This window comes from Magnolia sinica, chromosome 13 (genome assembly GCF_029962835.1).
Source record: "Magnolia sinica isolate HGM2019 chromosome 13, MsV1, whole genome shotgun sequence".
In the NCBI taxonomy this organism is placed as follows: Eukaryota; Viridiplantae; Streptophyta; class Magnoliopsida; order Magnoliales; family Magnoliaceae; genus Magnolia; species Magnolia sinica.
Genome location: NC_080585.1, coordinates 40,857,233 through 40,874,935, shown reverse-complemented (window position 1 = coordinate 40,874,935; position 17,703 = coordinate 40,857,233). Strand labels below are relative to the sequence as shown.

General features: G+C 40.2%; 1 protein-coding gene across 1 annotated transcript in view; it reads right to left on the bottom strand.

Moving 5' to 3' along the window:
* Positions 1 to 13,827, bottom strand: part of LOC131223649 (uncharacterized) — a 107,039-nt gene extending 93,212 nt beyond the window's left edge. The window contains exons 1-3 of the mRNA XM_058219103.1: positions 13,603 to 13,827; positions 5,999 to 6,042; positions 5,808 to 5,871 (exon numbers count right to left, since the gene is read on the bottom strand). Coding sequence (XP_058075086.1) covers positions 5,808 to 5,871; positions 5,999 to 6,042; positions 13,603 to 13,662 — 168 coding nt within the window. The 5' untranslated portion in view covers positions 13,663 to 13,827. The remainder of the gene's footprint in view (positions 1 to 5,807; positions 5,872 to 5,998; positions 6,043 to 13,602) is intronic.
* Between the last annotated feature and the right edge of the window lie 3,876 nt (positions 13,828 to 17,703).

The following is a 17,703-nucleotide window of genomic DNA, read 5'->3' as shown; positions in this document are numbered from 1 at the left end:
TGTAGCATGATCTAATGCTGAGACAACAAATCATGCTATGGCAAATACGATATGTGAACTTTTATATGGTTGAAAAGCTTTGTTTCTAAATTGAGATTTCCTGTGAAGACTCATGTCCCGATGTATTGTGACTATCAAACTGATATTCACATTGCCTCTAATCTTGTTTTTCATGAGCACACAAAACATATTAAAGCTCATTGTCACTTTATTCATGAGAAGGTTGTTGCATGTGTTGTTTCCACTTCATTTGTTCACAAAGGCTTTTACAGTATATGTTAAGACAATGTAATCTTGACAAGCTGGGCATGATTGAAATCTATGCCTCAGCTTGAGGGAGAGTAAGTGTGTATGGGCCTATGACTAGGCCCACAAATACATACACCTGGGTCTTCTGTGTTATGGGCCTTAATTTTAGCTTTTTTTAATGTTGTCTTTATTTTTATGCTTTCCTTATTTGTCCCCGGTCTTTCTTTAGTTTTTTTCCTCCTAATAAGGGCATATATGTAATTGTACCCTTCTCCTATTGCTATGAATAAAGTAGGATTGGACATCCCAGCCCCATGAGCCTCTCTCTCTCTCTCTCTCTCTCTCTCTCTCTCTCTCTCTCTAACATGTTCAAACCAAACAATACATTGTCTACCTTCTCTTCTTCTAGAATCAATACACTCATGGGCTACCAATGCCTCATCAAGGATTTGTCACCCATATAAGAACGTGCCTCAAGTCTTCGATATGACAAAACCCAAAACTTTCCGCAATATGGTTGCCAGAATCCTCGATAACACTTTGTAAGGGCTACCAATCAAACTTATAGGCTGAAAACCAAATAGGCACTTTGCACCTTCCATTTTAGAGATAAGGGCAATGAAAGACACTCCTATATCCTTTGAGAGGTGACTTCAATTGAAGAACTCAAAGATAAGGCTAACAGGTTTGGCTTTACCACTTCCTAAAACACCTAGAAGAAAACAAGGGAGCAAGGCATTTACATTTGCACATACCTCTTCTTCATTTGCCCAAATCAATATGTTTGCTTGTTAGTCATATTGAGCTATTTATGACATCTAAAAAGGCATTTCTTGATAGATGGATTTTGTGGAGCTCCTTATAAATGATAATCTTTTCATAAGGGGGCTAGGTAAAGTTGGGCTTGGGATTAAGAACCCAATCAAAAGTCACACCTGGTCATCTTGATCATGAGGGGGCCGGGACCAACATTGACTTGAACCCTTGCCACCAATTTTCTGAATATCCATATCATATTAGCGAATACAACTATTGAATCTATATAGGCAATACAACCAGAACTGACACATGATTCAAGGGTGAAACCAAAGGCAAAAAATGGTGAGAATATCATCCTGTACAACTATAGCAGTCACAATATACCCCATGCATATAACGCCATGGACAAAATGGCTAGAGAGCCAAGTTGCATTTTCACTTTCTCCCACTATTTCATCCATTTTCCTGTTTACAGGGATAGAGGAAGCCTAGAAACTCAATTTCACCAGAGGCTAATATTGGAGTTCAAAACATAAGATTTGAGCAGTACTTGACGAATCAAGGTGGAGTGGACCATTTTGTGGAAAATCAAAAAATCAAAAAAAAAAAAAAAAGGAGGTAAACCATCACCTTCAATCATTTGGTTTTTTTTCCCTCTTTCTATTATATTTCAATCTAATGTGTCCTAGTCCACCAAATCATGATTGATTTGTGTTAAATGGACCTACTTAGTTGATTTTAGCATTTTTCATTTTTTTAGAGATAATAAAAACTTTTATTAGAAAAAACACTGAAGCAGAAAAAATACAAGCGCAAGCACATTACAAAAACTAGAAGGGAAGGGCAGCCAAGGTCACCTTAACATAAACCACCCACTCTAAAACAAGCCTCTTAACCCTTCCAATAATCACACTCTCACCTTCGGAAATATTGCGGAAACAACAATCATTCCCTGATCCCCAAAGAACGCCATCAAGAGAAGCCGCCAAATAGATTTCGTAGCCTTACCGCCGCCGCCGCCATACCAAGCCCATAATTAGTCTTCCACCGACTTAGGCATAGCCCAATCCATGTGGAAACAGGTGAGAAAGTGGTCCCGAACTCTAGTGGCAAAAGAACAGTGTATGAAAAGATGATCAATCCTCTCCTCACCCCGCATACACATAAGGCAAATGTTGGGAAGAACAAGCGCTCTCCTTTGGAGGTTGATGACTGTGAGGACTCTCTTCCGACCCACCATCCAAACAACGGCCACTAGCCTAGGGGGCACTCCACAAAGCCAATGATTAAAAGAGTAGCACGGATCTATAGACGAAGGCATCCGAGAGATGAGGATGTATAGACCTTTGACCGAGAATTTCCCAGACTTACTTCTAACCCAAACAATGTTATCTTCCCAAATCAGATCCAGCTTTACCGGATTGAGGAGCTCCAACAAAGCGAGAACCTCCTCAAATTCGGTGTCCAACATATTTTTATGGCAGGGAGGGGAATACAACCTTTTGCCCATCTCTAAAGTAGCAGCTCACCATGCTGACATACCTGCCTGGAGCAAGCCTAGCAATACTTGGAAATAAACTTTAAAGTGCCTGGATCCACACCATATGTCCACCCAAAATTTGATCCAAGTTCTCGTTCTAACCTTGAAGGCGATTCCACGTCTCACAATATGTTGCATAACCATAATTGCTTTCCAAGCACCTAAAGCTCTGTAGGAAGATGAGGGTTTAACAAACCACCCACCCTCTTGCACCCCATATTTAGCGGCTAGCAAATTCATCCATGGGCTTCCCTCTTCAACACTAAATCTCCAAATCCACTTCTACAAACCTCTTCCCATTTAAGAAGATGAAATTTCATTCTATCATTGTCCCCCTTCTATAGGAAATCCCTCCTCATCTTCTCAAGCTTGTCCAACATCGATTTTGGGCACTTGAATAGAGACAAAAAAATAAACTAGCATTTTGGAGAAAGTTGATTTGAGCAAAGTCAGTCGGGCCCCCAACGAAAGACATCTACAACACCAAGAAGAAAGCGTCCACTGAATTCTTTCTAAAACCTTATCCTAGAGATGTTTGGCCGGTTTCCCCAAACAAAGAGGTAGCCCCAAGTAGGTATACGGAATGCTCCTGTGTGACATCCAAAAGCGACTGGCATTCGAAACAGATCTTCTTGTCGAACATTCACCCCGAGCGTCTCTGATTTTGACGCATTTACCTTCAAACCCGATACTGCCTCAAAACAGACAAGGATCTTCCTCAAGTTCCAGACATAACCATCATTCACCTCACAAAATAGAAGAGTATCGTCTGCATATTGGAGGTGGGAAACAGTGCCTTGCAATTTTGGGAACCTAAAAACCATTCGTTTTCCTCACCCCTGTTAAGCATCATGCATAGGGCCTTGGTCACCACCACAGAAAGATAAGGTGAAAGAGGGTCCCCCTGCCTAAGACCCCTGGAGGCTTTGAAAAAGCCTTTAGGAGAACCATTCACCAAATGGAGAAAGAAGCCAAATGGCATTGATCCACCCCCTCCACTTTAGGCCACAACCCAGCTTCTGGAGCATATAATCCGTAAAATCTCAATCGACATGATCACACGCCTTCTTTATATCTAATTTACAAACTAATCCGCTCTTGCCTCCTTTAAACATATAGTCAATACACGTGAACGATCCGCGCCGTGTCTAAAATTTGTCTTCCCAAGACAAAAGCCCCTTGATTTTCCAAAATAACTTTAAAGATGCACTCTCTCAATCTCTGCACCAAGATCTTACTCAAAATCTTGTACATGCCCCCTATAAGACTGATGGGTCTAAAATCTTTCAGTAGTTTAACTCCCTCAATCTTAGGGATGAGGGCTATAAACGACACCCCAAGCTCTTTAGACAAGCACCCACTATCGAAAAACTCCACTATAAACTCTGTAACCTCCTTTCCCATTATATGCCAAAATTTCTAGAAGAAAGCAATAGGAAATCCATCCGGCCAGAGGCTTTCTCCCCACACAATGTGGCCAAGTCCACTTTCACTTCTTCCGAAATCTTCTTTTCAAACAAGTCTGCGTCCTCGGCTGAGATCTAACGGAACGGCAATCCGTCAAGCCTCGGCCTATCCCAAGGCTCACTAGAGAAGCTTCCTATAGAGCGATACTATGGCTTCACAGATATAGTCTTTGTTAGAGATAATTTCCCATCTACAACCAAACTGGAAATTCTGTTAGCGTGGGCCCCAGAACTTGCAAAATTGTGAAAGAACTAAGTGTTTTATCTCCTTCCTTCAACCATATCACAAGCAATCTCTAGCGCCACCTTATCTCTTCTTCCTTTGCCTCGCTTGCATATCTAGAAGCTAAAGCATCCCTCTCCCTCCTTTCTTCATCCGATAGGCCTATAGCCTCTTCTTTGAGATCCATCTCATGGATATCCTCTGCTATCTTGTCGAACTCGTCTTCCCTCTTAGATAGAAACTCTTTCTTCCAAGCTCTGAGCTTCTCTTTCAGCATCTTTCATGTTTACCAAACTCTTTCTTATTAACAAAACAATTGCAAACTTTTACTAAGTGAAATAGCATATACTATATGCTTCGGAAACGCTCCATGATGCATTGCACCGCCCTCTCCCTCAAAATTTATTGTTCAAGGACCAAAAATCTCAGTTTTCGATAGGTCAAGTTGGCAAACAACATTCTTACCAAAGAATGGTTCGATTCACCATTGAATACATTTTTTGTTGCCTTGCAAAAACAGAATGATACACCATTGAATACATGTCGAAACACAAATAAATGATAATTCTTTTGTTTCCATTTTCCTTCTTATGATATCTTTCCACATTGTGGCCAAAAGAATTGCACAGCCAAATCCAATACAGTTTTTTTTTAAAAAAGGATTCCAATACAGGGTTGATAGGGTTTGATACGCCCCCTATCACATCATTTTTTGGTAGGGTGGATACACCCTCCAAAACAGATTCAGAACCTTGATTGCCATCCCTAATATTATCCTACTATGCCTCCATCAGCCTTCCCTAGTCCGTATTCTTTGGTGCACACTTGATCCTAACACTGGGTTCTAGAATATTGGTTGATGTATCTCTGCTGATCATACTTCATAGTCTCATCTCCTTGTCCAGCAATCGCTCAGATATCAGGCAATGGCAACAGCCACTACTAAGCTACCTGGATTTGTCATTTGATAAGTGAGCTTGGATTCTTTTCATCCCAGCTGCTATAGGCAGATGATAATAGTGGATGACATCTCTCTCAATCCTCACCACAACCTCAGATCAAGCACATTGAAGAAAATCAACACTTCATTAGGGAGACAATGGACCCTGGTGAAATTCATTCAGTGTTTGTTCTACACATTAGTTGCTGGACATTATCACTAAAGAGCCTCCCCTCAACATAGGCATCTTTCCAGCAAGCTTTAGTTACTGCCTCAGAGAACTCAACTCCAGAAGGGGGAGAGTGTAAGCAAAAAAGATGTCTTGTCTTTTTGTATTTTATTTCTATATTGTATTGGGGCATATATATATCCTTCTATTGTCATGTAACTTATGTGATCAAATTTTACTGCATGCAAGGTTAGAGTGGTGTTTGTATCAGATATGCATATCAATACATAAAAGAAAGCCACCCATCAGAATCTTGAAAGGAAAAAAAGAAACTTCCGAATTTATTGCCATATGCAAGCAATGCAAACTGGAACATTGAAGCATGCAAACCCACTAAAAATAGTATACATCACAACAAAGTAGATAATACTAAGCTGGTTTTCCAAAATAAACTGGCATACCACCAAATTTGCTGGACCATCCACCAGCCATAAACGACAAACAGCCTCTATCTCAGATATGAATCTAGCAACATATGAAAGCATGGTATTGTTAGTGGTTTCCTCCTTTCCCAAGTTAAATGGTCCAACAAGTTTTACATTAACAAACAAAAAGCATTCAAATGAATAGTTACTAAGCAACTAAAAGGTACCTTTCCCAAGAAGAAGCAAGGGTGAAATCATCAAATCCCTCAGGCTGCAGGAAAATGAGAATACCATTAATTCAATTGAAACATTACTAGAACCATGGAAATCTATTATGTTATGTGTAAATAAAACAGCATATAAATTCTAGCATGTCAATTCTGAAAGTGAAACGTTGCTCTTTACATAGAGGCGGGGAATTCACCATACAGATCTTTAGGAAAGAAAGATTGGCAATAGAATGTCATGCTATTAACTTCTGGATCCATTGGTTAAATTTTTTGTGACAAACATTATCTGGTAAAAGAACAACGTGCCCACAATCTGAAAGGTTCTTACTAAAACTTTTCATGACATACTTTATCTGATAAATGAAAGTTGAATATGTGTTTATAAAAACGAAATATTTTAAAGTTACCAACAGCAAGAAATGAAAAGGGAAAAAGGGGGGAGGGGGGGAGAACCGAAAGGAAATGGGAAGTGAGTCTGATCCAACTGTTGACTACTCACACTCTGCAGCCAGTTGACTCCAGCATATCATCAAGAAAACGGGTATAAGAAACACAGTCCCATGGATGGGAAATACGCTGATTTTGAATATGTTGAAATCACAGCTTTAAAAACAACCATGAAGCCACTAAGCACCCCAGCTTGACCAACCAATGTAAGGATAGGCAAATCACGAAGAGAGAATAATACACTCGTAGTTAGTTTCTTATAAATTATAACTAGAAGGGGGAAAATAGTTGCTTAGAGCAAGGATTCAATAGACCAGTTACTAGGTGCAGGAAAAGCCTATTCCAGGATTGGCAATTAGGCCTATAAATTGGCTCAGGCCTGGCCCTTGGGCCCAAAAGATAATCCAGTCAAGCTTGGCCTAAATATCCACATAGAAAGTTAAGGCCAAAAAAAAAAAAAAAGCCCTTAAAATTATTCCTTTTCCAAATATCTCTCCCCTCCCTCCTTAATCTCTCTTTCTGAATAGAAGTTTTTGTCATCCATTAACTCAAGATGTAGACCATATATCATAAGGTTTCCATCCATGAGATGGACTTCAAGAGAATACTTTATGCATTATCCCCATGTCTCTGCTTCCACTTGGAGAAGTTTTGAGAGAATTTATGCATGACTCACCAATATCCCTTTGGGGTGCACCACTAGACAATAGACATAGGCAAAACTTTGAGAACTCAGTCTCTTGTTCAAGGACAGGTCTTCCAAGACAAGGAAGACCTCTTAGCACACTAATGAGCTCTGCCACCTATTAAGTGTTCCTACTAAAAGCACTCATCAGCATCACAAGCAGTTTTGATAATATTGTTACTCCAATTCCTTGATTTGGCCTTTAATCAAGGCTTTTCTACAAATGAGATGTAACTAACAGCTCATGGTATTTAGCAGCCAAAAGTCTACAACCCCCCATTTATGCATGTGACACATTCTAACTTTCCTAACCAATTAGAACCAGAAAAGCCCGTCCACTTATTCCTTTTAGGGCTTGTTTGGTTTGATGTAATTACATGTATTTTCATGTAATTTTTCTCAAATCAGCATTAAATGCATACATCAAACAACATAACATGCGGTTCAAAGTGAAGAGGAGTTGCCCGGGATCAGATTTCATGATAATTCGAAGCCAAAGCTTGGTGGGCCCCACCATGATATGTGTTATATCCACTCCATCCATTCATTAATACAGATCATTTTAGGGCATAGGCCCAAAACTGAGGCAGATTCAAAGTTCAAGTGGACCATACTACATAAAATACTGGAGATTGAACGCTAACCATTTAAATGTTCTTCCCATAGTGTGGTCCACTTGAGCTTTGGATCTGTCTCATTTTTGGAGGCATACCCTAAAATGATCTGGCCAAATGAATGGACGGCATGGATAAAACATATACATCATGGTGGGACCCACAGAGTCAATCTCGTTTTCTGTACCTAAAAGTTGTTGCTGTCAATGTCATGCAGCATCCCTTCCATCACAAATTCTTGTAGCATGTAATTAATGCTTGAAAAGTGTAGAATAGACTGCAATTCCCCTGAAATGCATCCAACCAAACAGGCCCTTGAATGTTTTGGTCCATCAAATGACATAATGGGTCCAGCTTAGGCACATTTTTCATTTCAACCCCTTTGGGTATCTTTGGTATCTTTGGAGGGTTGTGGTTCTTCTTCCCAAATTGTGCACATCACTAACCATCCAATCCAAGTGGGATAAACAAGAGTATCTCCTTATGATTTGCAATTAGGCTATGGACTTTCAGACATAGAGATCCAATCGTTTTTTTTTTCCCCCTTTTTTTTTTGAAAGATAACAAAATTTACTGAAAAGCTCGCAAAAGTGGCAAAGAATACAACCCACGCACCACTAAGAGGAACCAAACAGATTTTCAGCCAAATTGGCCTTTACATACACAACCCAACTGGACACAAGCTTTTTAACATGCCTAACAACCTTGTTGATGCTCGTGCTTTCATTCCAAAAACATCTACCATTTCTAACACCCCAAATGGCCCAAAAAACAGCCATGAGAATCAGCCTCCACACAGATTTGCTTGCTTTCCCTATGCCTCCGCCATGCCATGCCCTCAAGAGATATTCAACAGTTCCCAACATAACCCAGTCAACGTGAAGCAAGCCCAAGAAATGCGCCCAAACTTTAGTGGCAAAAGGGCAATGAACAATAGATGATCGATCAATTCCACATTCCCCATGCATGTCAAGCAAATATTGGGAAGAATAAGAGCTCTCCTCTAAAGGTTATCTACAGTAAGGATCCACTTGAAACCCACAAGCCAAACAAACACAACAACCCTAGGGGAGCTCTATAGAACCAATGGTGGAAAGAGTGAGGCGGCAAAGAAATGTCAGGAGGAACGTGAAATGTTAAGGAACTAACAATTAATGAACCATAATATCCAATTAACAATAACATTAGTATAGGAGACACCTTCACACTATCAAATGACTTGACAATCAAAGTAATGGATTTAGAGCCACAACAGGCATGAAAGATTCTCCGATTTTGTAGGGTAGATGGAAGCAGCTATGCTTCTTGTAGACAGGGAATTTTCGCCTCAACAAATGGGTAAAATGCTAAATCGTGTACTGGCTTGATTGATTTTGTTGTATTTGGAAATACAGGACTCCTTAAGTTCATTTTAAGGTGTTTGCTAGGCTGCTTCCAAATATCACCAACTATAATCATATCAAAGCAAATCCCATAAATCACTCTCTTTTGTTTTAGAAGGATGTGACTTCCACATCATGCTTATGTAGACTTCATATCCAAATGATGACCTAATAACAATTCCCAAGGCTCAACAAAGTTCGCTTGTTTTGCTAAACTTGTAGGCATGAAGAGTTTGAGAGAACCCAGGGTCCTCATTGTATAAGTACGGAATCATGACATAAGATTTACAACATTTTATATCACAATGATAGCCCCCACACATGGGTTAAAGATTTCAGCAAACCCAACATACACAACAATCTTTCCACCAAAGCCGTTGGTACTATCTCCCAAAGGGAAATTTTGACTCCTATAATTTAATTCAGCATTTCTATGGAAGTGTTTAGGCCATGCATATTTATAAATCTCAACAATGAAAAGCAACAAAATCTGAATTTCTTTGTAGGACATAACTATTAACAATAGATACACTTATTATGATCCATCCTCTTAGAGGAACTACACTCAGTGCATGTTACATTTGATAGTACCACATTCTTTTATATGATGCAACTATTTTTTTTAAAGTTCAGGGAAAGATGAGCTTTAGAATGTGTCTCAAACATGGAGAAGAATGGAATGTGCTAATCATTAGAAGGTTATCTCCTTCTCACCGCTTCAAGCCAGGTCCTTAGCTTTCCCTCAATCCTCCTTTTAGGCTCGTCTCAATTCTCGTGGCACATGGCTAAACCATTAGTTGAACAAACCATCTACACAGGTGCACTCCCACTTTGTATCGGGCTTTGGACTCTTGCTCTTGTCATTTTGAAATAGACTTTCCCCGCTTCCACACCCGACCCAACTACATGCAATTATAGCTAAACCATCTCAATTGCTCATCATTTAATCTCCTAAATGGGATACTCTTAGGCTGTTTTGGATGTCCTTATTTTAGATTCATCTTTTACATCCATTCCACACATCCATCACAACATCCCAATCTCCGCAACACTCATCATCTACACATGCTGCCACCCAATCACCCACAGTCTGATCTGATAGTGTAATCTTCCATACAATGTCTAAACTTCTCGTGTTGCCATGCAATCACCCAACAGTCTGATCTGATAGTATAATCCTCTCCCAGTCAATCCATCATCTACCTACATTGGTAGTCCACCAAACGGCCTATCAAAAAATAAATAAATGAAATATCCCAACATCTTCTGATCTTGTTAGTTGTTATTGACTGTCCAATGCGGAAGCAAGCCAAAGCAACGTTTTCCATAATTTCCCAATAAAAAATGTAAGCCTTTTAAGATCAACTGAAACCAATCCTTTTTTTATAAAAATAACGAAATTTTATTAGGAAACCACAACAAAGCAAAAGCCAGGCGAGCAAAGAACACAACCCCAGACTACAACCTGAAAAATAAGGAAAGACTACAAGCATCCACCCCCTTCACATTAGAGGCCAACCCACAATTTCAACCTTGATTTTCCTCACCACCTTTTCTACTTTTTTGAGGGGTAACAGATAAATTTTATTAATGAAATGCTAAGATGCAGCAAAAAATACAACCCCAAAAAACATATTACACACCAAACTTAACCGCCACTACCTCAGCGTTTACATTTTTTTATCCCTGATAGCCACTCCAATACATCCCTTTTTTATTTCCACACTACCTCTTCCCAAGATCCTTGCTTAGTAGTGAAGCAAAGCCTATTTCGAGCACACCAAATATTCCATAAGACTACCATGATGACCAAATGCAATGCCACTTCCTCATCTTTAGAAAGATGCATATCATGCCGGCTCTTTAATAACTCTTCAGCTGATTTCGGCATAACCCAATCCACTCCAAAACTTAGTAAAAAGGTGGACCACACTTGCCACGCAAAGGAGCAATGGATGAAAAGGTGGTCTATCGATTCTGGCCCTCTTTTACACGTGAGGCATATATTTGGAAGAACCGTCCCTCCTTTTTGCAGGTTGTCATCTGTTAAGATCCTCTTTTCCCCACCAGCCAAATGAAGGTAGCCAGCTACCTTTGGAGGGGCTCTATAGAACCAAAAGTTGTGAAATACATCATGTGAGGATGGAGATAGTGTTTCCAAACCAGATTATAGAAAGATCTACCAAAAGTTTTCCCGATGCACCGCCTTTCCAAATTAAAATAATGTTGGAACCAAGGGCTGATTGAAGATTGTGGAGCGGCTCCGTGAGATTTACAAAACCTTCTACTATTTCATCCGATAGATGTCTTCGACATGGAGGCACAACACCCCCCATCTCCATTCCATGAGAAACAACCATTGACCATGGTGTTCTTTTGATGGGGCCAAATTTGTCAACAATGGAAAATCTGATTCCAATGTTCTATCCCCACACCAAAGATCCTCCCAAAAGTGTATGTGGGCGCCATCTCCAAGAGAAAAGGCCACTCCAAGCTTAAACAAGGGCCAGATGGAATTTATGGCCCTCCATATTTAGATACAATGAGTTCCCTCCACATTTTTCCATCCTCCAAGCCGAATCTCCAATGCCACTTCCCAAGAAGAGATGCATTCATCGACTAAAAAACTCTAATACCCACACCACCTTCCCTTTCCTCGATAGATAGGCTTTCAAACTGTAAGTTATCTAACTTCCGTCTACTCCATCTGTTAAAAGAAAGGAGCTATGAATAATATTGTACTACCACCCAGGAACAAATTCAGCCCTCCTCTAGGATAGGATTGTTCTACAACATTTTAAGTGTGGGCCATGTTGTGGTGTATGCATGGCATGGCATACAACCCATCCAACCATCACATGGGCCACCATACTTCAGTGGAGGTGTTTGGGTGGTTATGCATTGTCTTCTATGGCACGACATACGTGATGGTTGGATAGGCTTGATTTTCTTGGGTGGCTCATAGTTGGCCATTGTTTCCTTTGATGTGGCCCACCGCCCAATCCAGGAGGATCCCTTTTTTTTTCATTTTTAGGGGGTTGGGGCTGTGCAATATTATAGAATAAGCTTGTTCTACAATCATTTGCTGCATGGGGCCCACTGTGGTGTATGGCATAGAATTGAACCTATCTATTCCATCATATGGGCCGCCACTCCATTTATCATATGTATTCTTACTATTTACCATGTTGTTTTAAAAAATAGACATATCATATAGCTTATTCTACATGCTATGGAGAGTTGAATGCTATGCAATACGCTACATGCTATATAAAACACTACTCCCAGCTACTTGGAGTGTCCACTTTGTAAATCATGTTTCATTAATAATTCCTACGCAAGGCCCTTACTCGATTTATGAACAAGCCTTCACATTTCCTCACACCACCATGATCCAAGTCCTTTTAGGACCCCCCTTTATTTTTCTTTAGAACCTTCCCACTGTAATCAAAGTTCCCTCCTTGCAAAGGTTGCCTTCAACTTTCACATCACATGGCAAACCATCTCAATCTAGTATGGACCAATTTATCTACTATTGGGGCTACTGCTTGGGTACTCTCCATGCATCCATCTCGATATCCTCATTTTTCCATCACTCAATCGCTATTTGAGTTGCTTCATAGTTGCGCAAAGCTTCGTCCCTTAACAGAATAGCCTATCAAATAGTAGTCTACTAAAATGTTTCCTTCAATTTCGGTGGTACATGGGCAATCACACGGTGCATCAAAAACACATCTCCACTTCATCCACACAAATCAATTCTATTAGAAGCATTCCCGCAAAGGTAACGAAACACAACACTTTGACCCTAGCCATTGATTTTAACAAAAGCCTCACCTCTAAAACAATTGTTACTAAAGTTACATTCCAAATACTATTGTACTATTTCTAGTATTCTTAAACCTAGACACTTCCTCCAGTCTTAAATCTCTAGTCTCGTCGAACAAAAGAAACTTGATCAGTCCTGAATGCCAATTGAAACTAATCATTTAAACTAGTGTCCAGAGAAAATATATACATATACATATAAGTAAACATACAAGCATGCATCCACGCATGCGTAAGATATGAAGAAAAGGGTTCATCAAACCAAGACTCCAGTACATAGGCTGGAACCCCACATGGAAACGCATTCAATGCATGTGCTATATTAGATTCATCCATCCTGTGGGCCCCGCAGGTAGATACCTTGGCCTACAAATCGGGCTGGTCCAACAATGGCAGGCAACGCCATGCATGGACAAACGGATGGATAAGAGAAGTTGGCGAAGAAAACGAATTCGTAGAAATGAATACGAAATTCCCAATCCATGTGATTTCTTGGCAATAAATTTCCGGGATACTAAAGTCAAAATCTGATCTCCAAACTCAAATCTCTGAAATCAGGCGCTTGGTATTGAAGGAGCGTGCATTGCACGTGAAATCGAGAGAAATAGAGAGAGAGTCAAATCGAGAGAGATAGAGAGAGAGTACCTGATCTAGGTTTTCTTCTTCTTCTTCTTCCTCCATCTTGCTAGAAGAAGAAGACGCCATGGATTTACAGAGACTGCAAAAACGAAGAGATCGCGGGCAGAGCTTTTTTACGACGAGATCGCTGAGCCCGGACGCGCGCTTGAGAAAATGCAAAGCAAACGCGCTGATTGCTCGGCGTTGCACGTGCGAAAGGGTGGGGCGCGGATTGCGTCCTACCCCCGGCCGTCTCTAGCTGGGACGGGCAGGAGCTTTGAGTGGCCACTGTGATGTATGGATCTTATCCACACCGTCCATCCATTTTTTGGTATCATTTTATGGCATAAGCCCAAAAATAAGGCAGATCGAAGGCTCAAGTAAACTACACAATAGAGATAAAACTCTATTGTTGAAAACTTCTTTGGGCCAGTGAAGTTTTGGATGGAGCTGATATTTGTGTTTTCTCTTCATAGATGTCTATGTAACTTGATGAATTGGTTAGATGGCAAATAAACATCACTGTGGGTCTTATAAAAGTTTCAACGGTGAGAATCATTATCACCGCTGCTTCCTGTGGTGTGGTCCATTTGAGCCTTGGATCTGCTCTTTTTTAAAATCGTACTTTAAAATGATACGGAGAAAATGGATGGACGGTGTGGATAAGGCCCATACATCACGGCGGGCACTCAATGCTCCTGCCCGTTCCCAGTTGGAGAAGGGCGGGGGTAGGACAGGGTGAGAACAAAGCGGAATGGCCTCGACGGCTTTCATTTAAATCTCCTCACACTTCGCCAGCGGGGCACAGGATGGAACAATCAAAGCCACTCCTCGAGCAGGAACGAGGATAAAAAGGCCGGGACGGTGCTCTGATTTTGCCGGCAAGCCATGCCCACACTCAACGTGGTATGCTGATGTAGCAACTGCTACCGTCCATCTAGCCCAGGGTGGAAAGCGCTCAAGAGTTGATGATCTGGCCATCCCGACCATTGCCATCCTGAGCGGATTCGGTGAGGCCCTGACCTCGTAAGATTTGATTCGAAGTACCATTGCAAGAGATGACCACACAGAACATCTCTAAAAGTGATTCCTGCAGCTGTGCTTCTCTCTTCTTTATTTAGATGGCATTTTATTGATGGGGAATGACATTGGATGCGTAGCATGGGTGAATGTGTTTACACAAAAGACGTTTATATTTATTTTTGGGACAATGAAGTGAATCAATGTGATACCACCAAGTGTTGGCATCATTTGCCAAATGATGGATAAAATTCTACTCATTCTCTTTATCTTTGTTTACATGCGATGGGCCCAAGATTACATAGCAGTCATATCATATGTGATGTAGATCAACTTAAAATTGAGTTAGAAATGTATACCTATGTGATGTAGATCAACTTAAAATTGAGTTAGAAATGTATACCTGAAAGAGTATTAAATGTTAAATGTTAGATTTTTATCAAAAGTAACATACGTGAGGGCAAGAGTCTCATTGAAGTAAGAATCTCACTCTTAGCAATAAATATCGAAATCTCATCAAGTGAGATCTTCATCTAACATTAAATGATATAGCATTATCAAAAGCATCTATCTACGGATGCCAGAGCCAATTGATGTAAGGATCATAGCAACTTTCCAATATGAGGGTCTAGAGATGCGAGGACTTCATCCAACACACGTCAGAGTATATCTCTTGTACATATGGTCGTATATAATAGCCAGTGCTTATGTTGAATAATCAAAGAGATTTTCACAACCGATCGTCCAAATCATTCACGATGTTAAATACTACGCAAGACCGCCACTTCCCAAAAGCTTATATAAACAGTACTCCACAAAGAGCTCCAGGCCCCATGCTAATACAATCAAGCCCAACTCTATTTATCTGCCCACTATGGACATATGTCTTTACTTCATTTATTTAAATTTTAGCCCCATTGCTACTCAGACATGGAGCCCCTAGTTAATTTTAGTTCTTAGTTTATCCTTACATCCTTCATCCACGGCATTCCACTATATCGCAAGGCAGATCACTTAGTTTCGAACAGAATACTGCGGAATTTTCCTACTACATGTTAGATGATTCCGTTAGTCATCTCATTACGAAATTTGGTCCATGCCAGACAACAAACGGATAGTCAATTCATGACCATCCTGCCATGTACTTAGTTCCAACCAAAACCACAAATATGTTGTCACTTCACCGGCCATCTCACCACGAAGCCTGGTTCCGATCGAGCAACGAACAAATTGTCGAAGATCTGTCATCAATCAGCCATCTCGCCACAACACTCGGTTTTGATCGAGCGACGAACAGACATCTATCCCACACATAACGATCGTCCTACTACGAAGCTTAATCTTAATTGGGGAACAAACAGATCGACATCCCTCAAGCCGATCATGAGTGCTATTATTGTAAAATTTATTAATAAAAGAAGAATTCTCGACTTTTATATGTTTTCCTTTGTTATTTTTATTGTTAAACTTTGGTAGTGAATTATACTAAAAGAAAAAAGTCATTTAGTCCATAAACTCACATTTATTGTTATAGGGAAAAAGAATCCATTCTGAAAGGTAAACCCCTATCCCTTTATATATCACCTAAATAGAAGTGCAAATATTGGTGGTTGGGAGGACCATGGATCTTTGATCCCAGTCTCCAATTTGTTTAGCTCAATGCAAGGGGACACCAACGGTTCGGTCAAACTTTAAGCCGAGTAAATTGTTATTGATATCTTAAATATAAAAACAACAGGTTTGTCGATGACATCAACAGACAGTTAGATGTCATCGAGCAAACTTCGATGCCATCGAAGGATGCTCAATGCCATCAGAAAAATCCAGAAATCCCATGTTGGTTGTTGGACACTTCATGGTGTCTACTCGATGTTATCGAATGGGTTTGATGCTATCGACAGTTCGTCAATGACATCGAAGTCCCATCGAAGATGCCATCGAAAAAATCTGAAAAATCCATGCTTTATCACTGGACAGTTTTGGAACTTTCTTGATGCCATCAACGGTCTATCGATGCCATCAAAGTGAGATCGAGCGTATACGCATAACTGCATAAGTGTGGGATTTGTTTCCGATTTCGATTGTGATTCTTGTACATGCTATATATATGGGTGTAATCGGGACTTGGGTCTAGAGAGAGCTTTCTAGTTCATTATAGGGTTTCAAGAGCATAACTTGGGGAGATTCGAGGTTTGTTCAAATCGGGTAATCTCTATCTCTTTGTGATTTTATGTTTTCATAGTGCATTTTTATCGCTATGCCATGGTTTTTTCTTGCAATGATTTTTCCTTGTTAAATTCGAAATGGTTATGATTAGACTTGATTGTGCGATTGAAATACTTTGCTTGATTCATCTCTTTGTGCTTCCGCAGTTTCCCAATAAGTGGTATTAGTGTAACAACCCGAATTTTCGTTGCCCGAGTACATACTCGTGCCCGAGATTTCTAGGTGTTAATAATGTAAAATTTTGATGCTTCAAAATCGCACCTTAAAAAAAAAAAAGTCACATCCAGTTACATTCACAAAGGTAACCATTCACGAGAGTAAAATTAATTGTATTTAGCATTCCACTAGAGTAAGAGAATTCAACAAATTATCAAATGCCATCTCAATGGGAGCTTATTACATTATCAAAGTTTGCAACGGCAAATAAATAAAACCAATCGTGCACTACTCTTTCTCTCTATTCGAACCCATCTTCCACAGAACGGTCGTCGTCCGTTACATCAACCTGTAATTTACCTACAACATCTGTATGGTTGGAGAGGGTCAATGCCCTACTCATAGTGATGGTTATCATTTAATATTAACAATAATTCAAGAGATTCATAAAAATAATGTAATGGTTCTAATACGTCTTGTACTCTACCACTACGAGTGGTGTCAATATGGGTAACCAATATATACATATATATATATAATATATATGGGAAAAGGTACTATGCGCTCGACCTCACAAGACCGTCCCATGAGGTCGAGCTGTGTGGACCCCACCGTGATGCGTTTCAAACATCTACCCCATCAGTTAGATGCACCATTCCATCATGGGCCTAGGTCTCAAAAATCAAGTCAATCCGTGACTTGTGTGGGCCACACCACATACAGAAG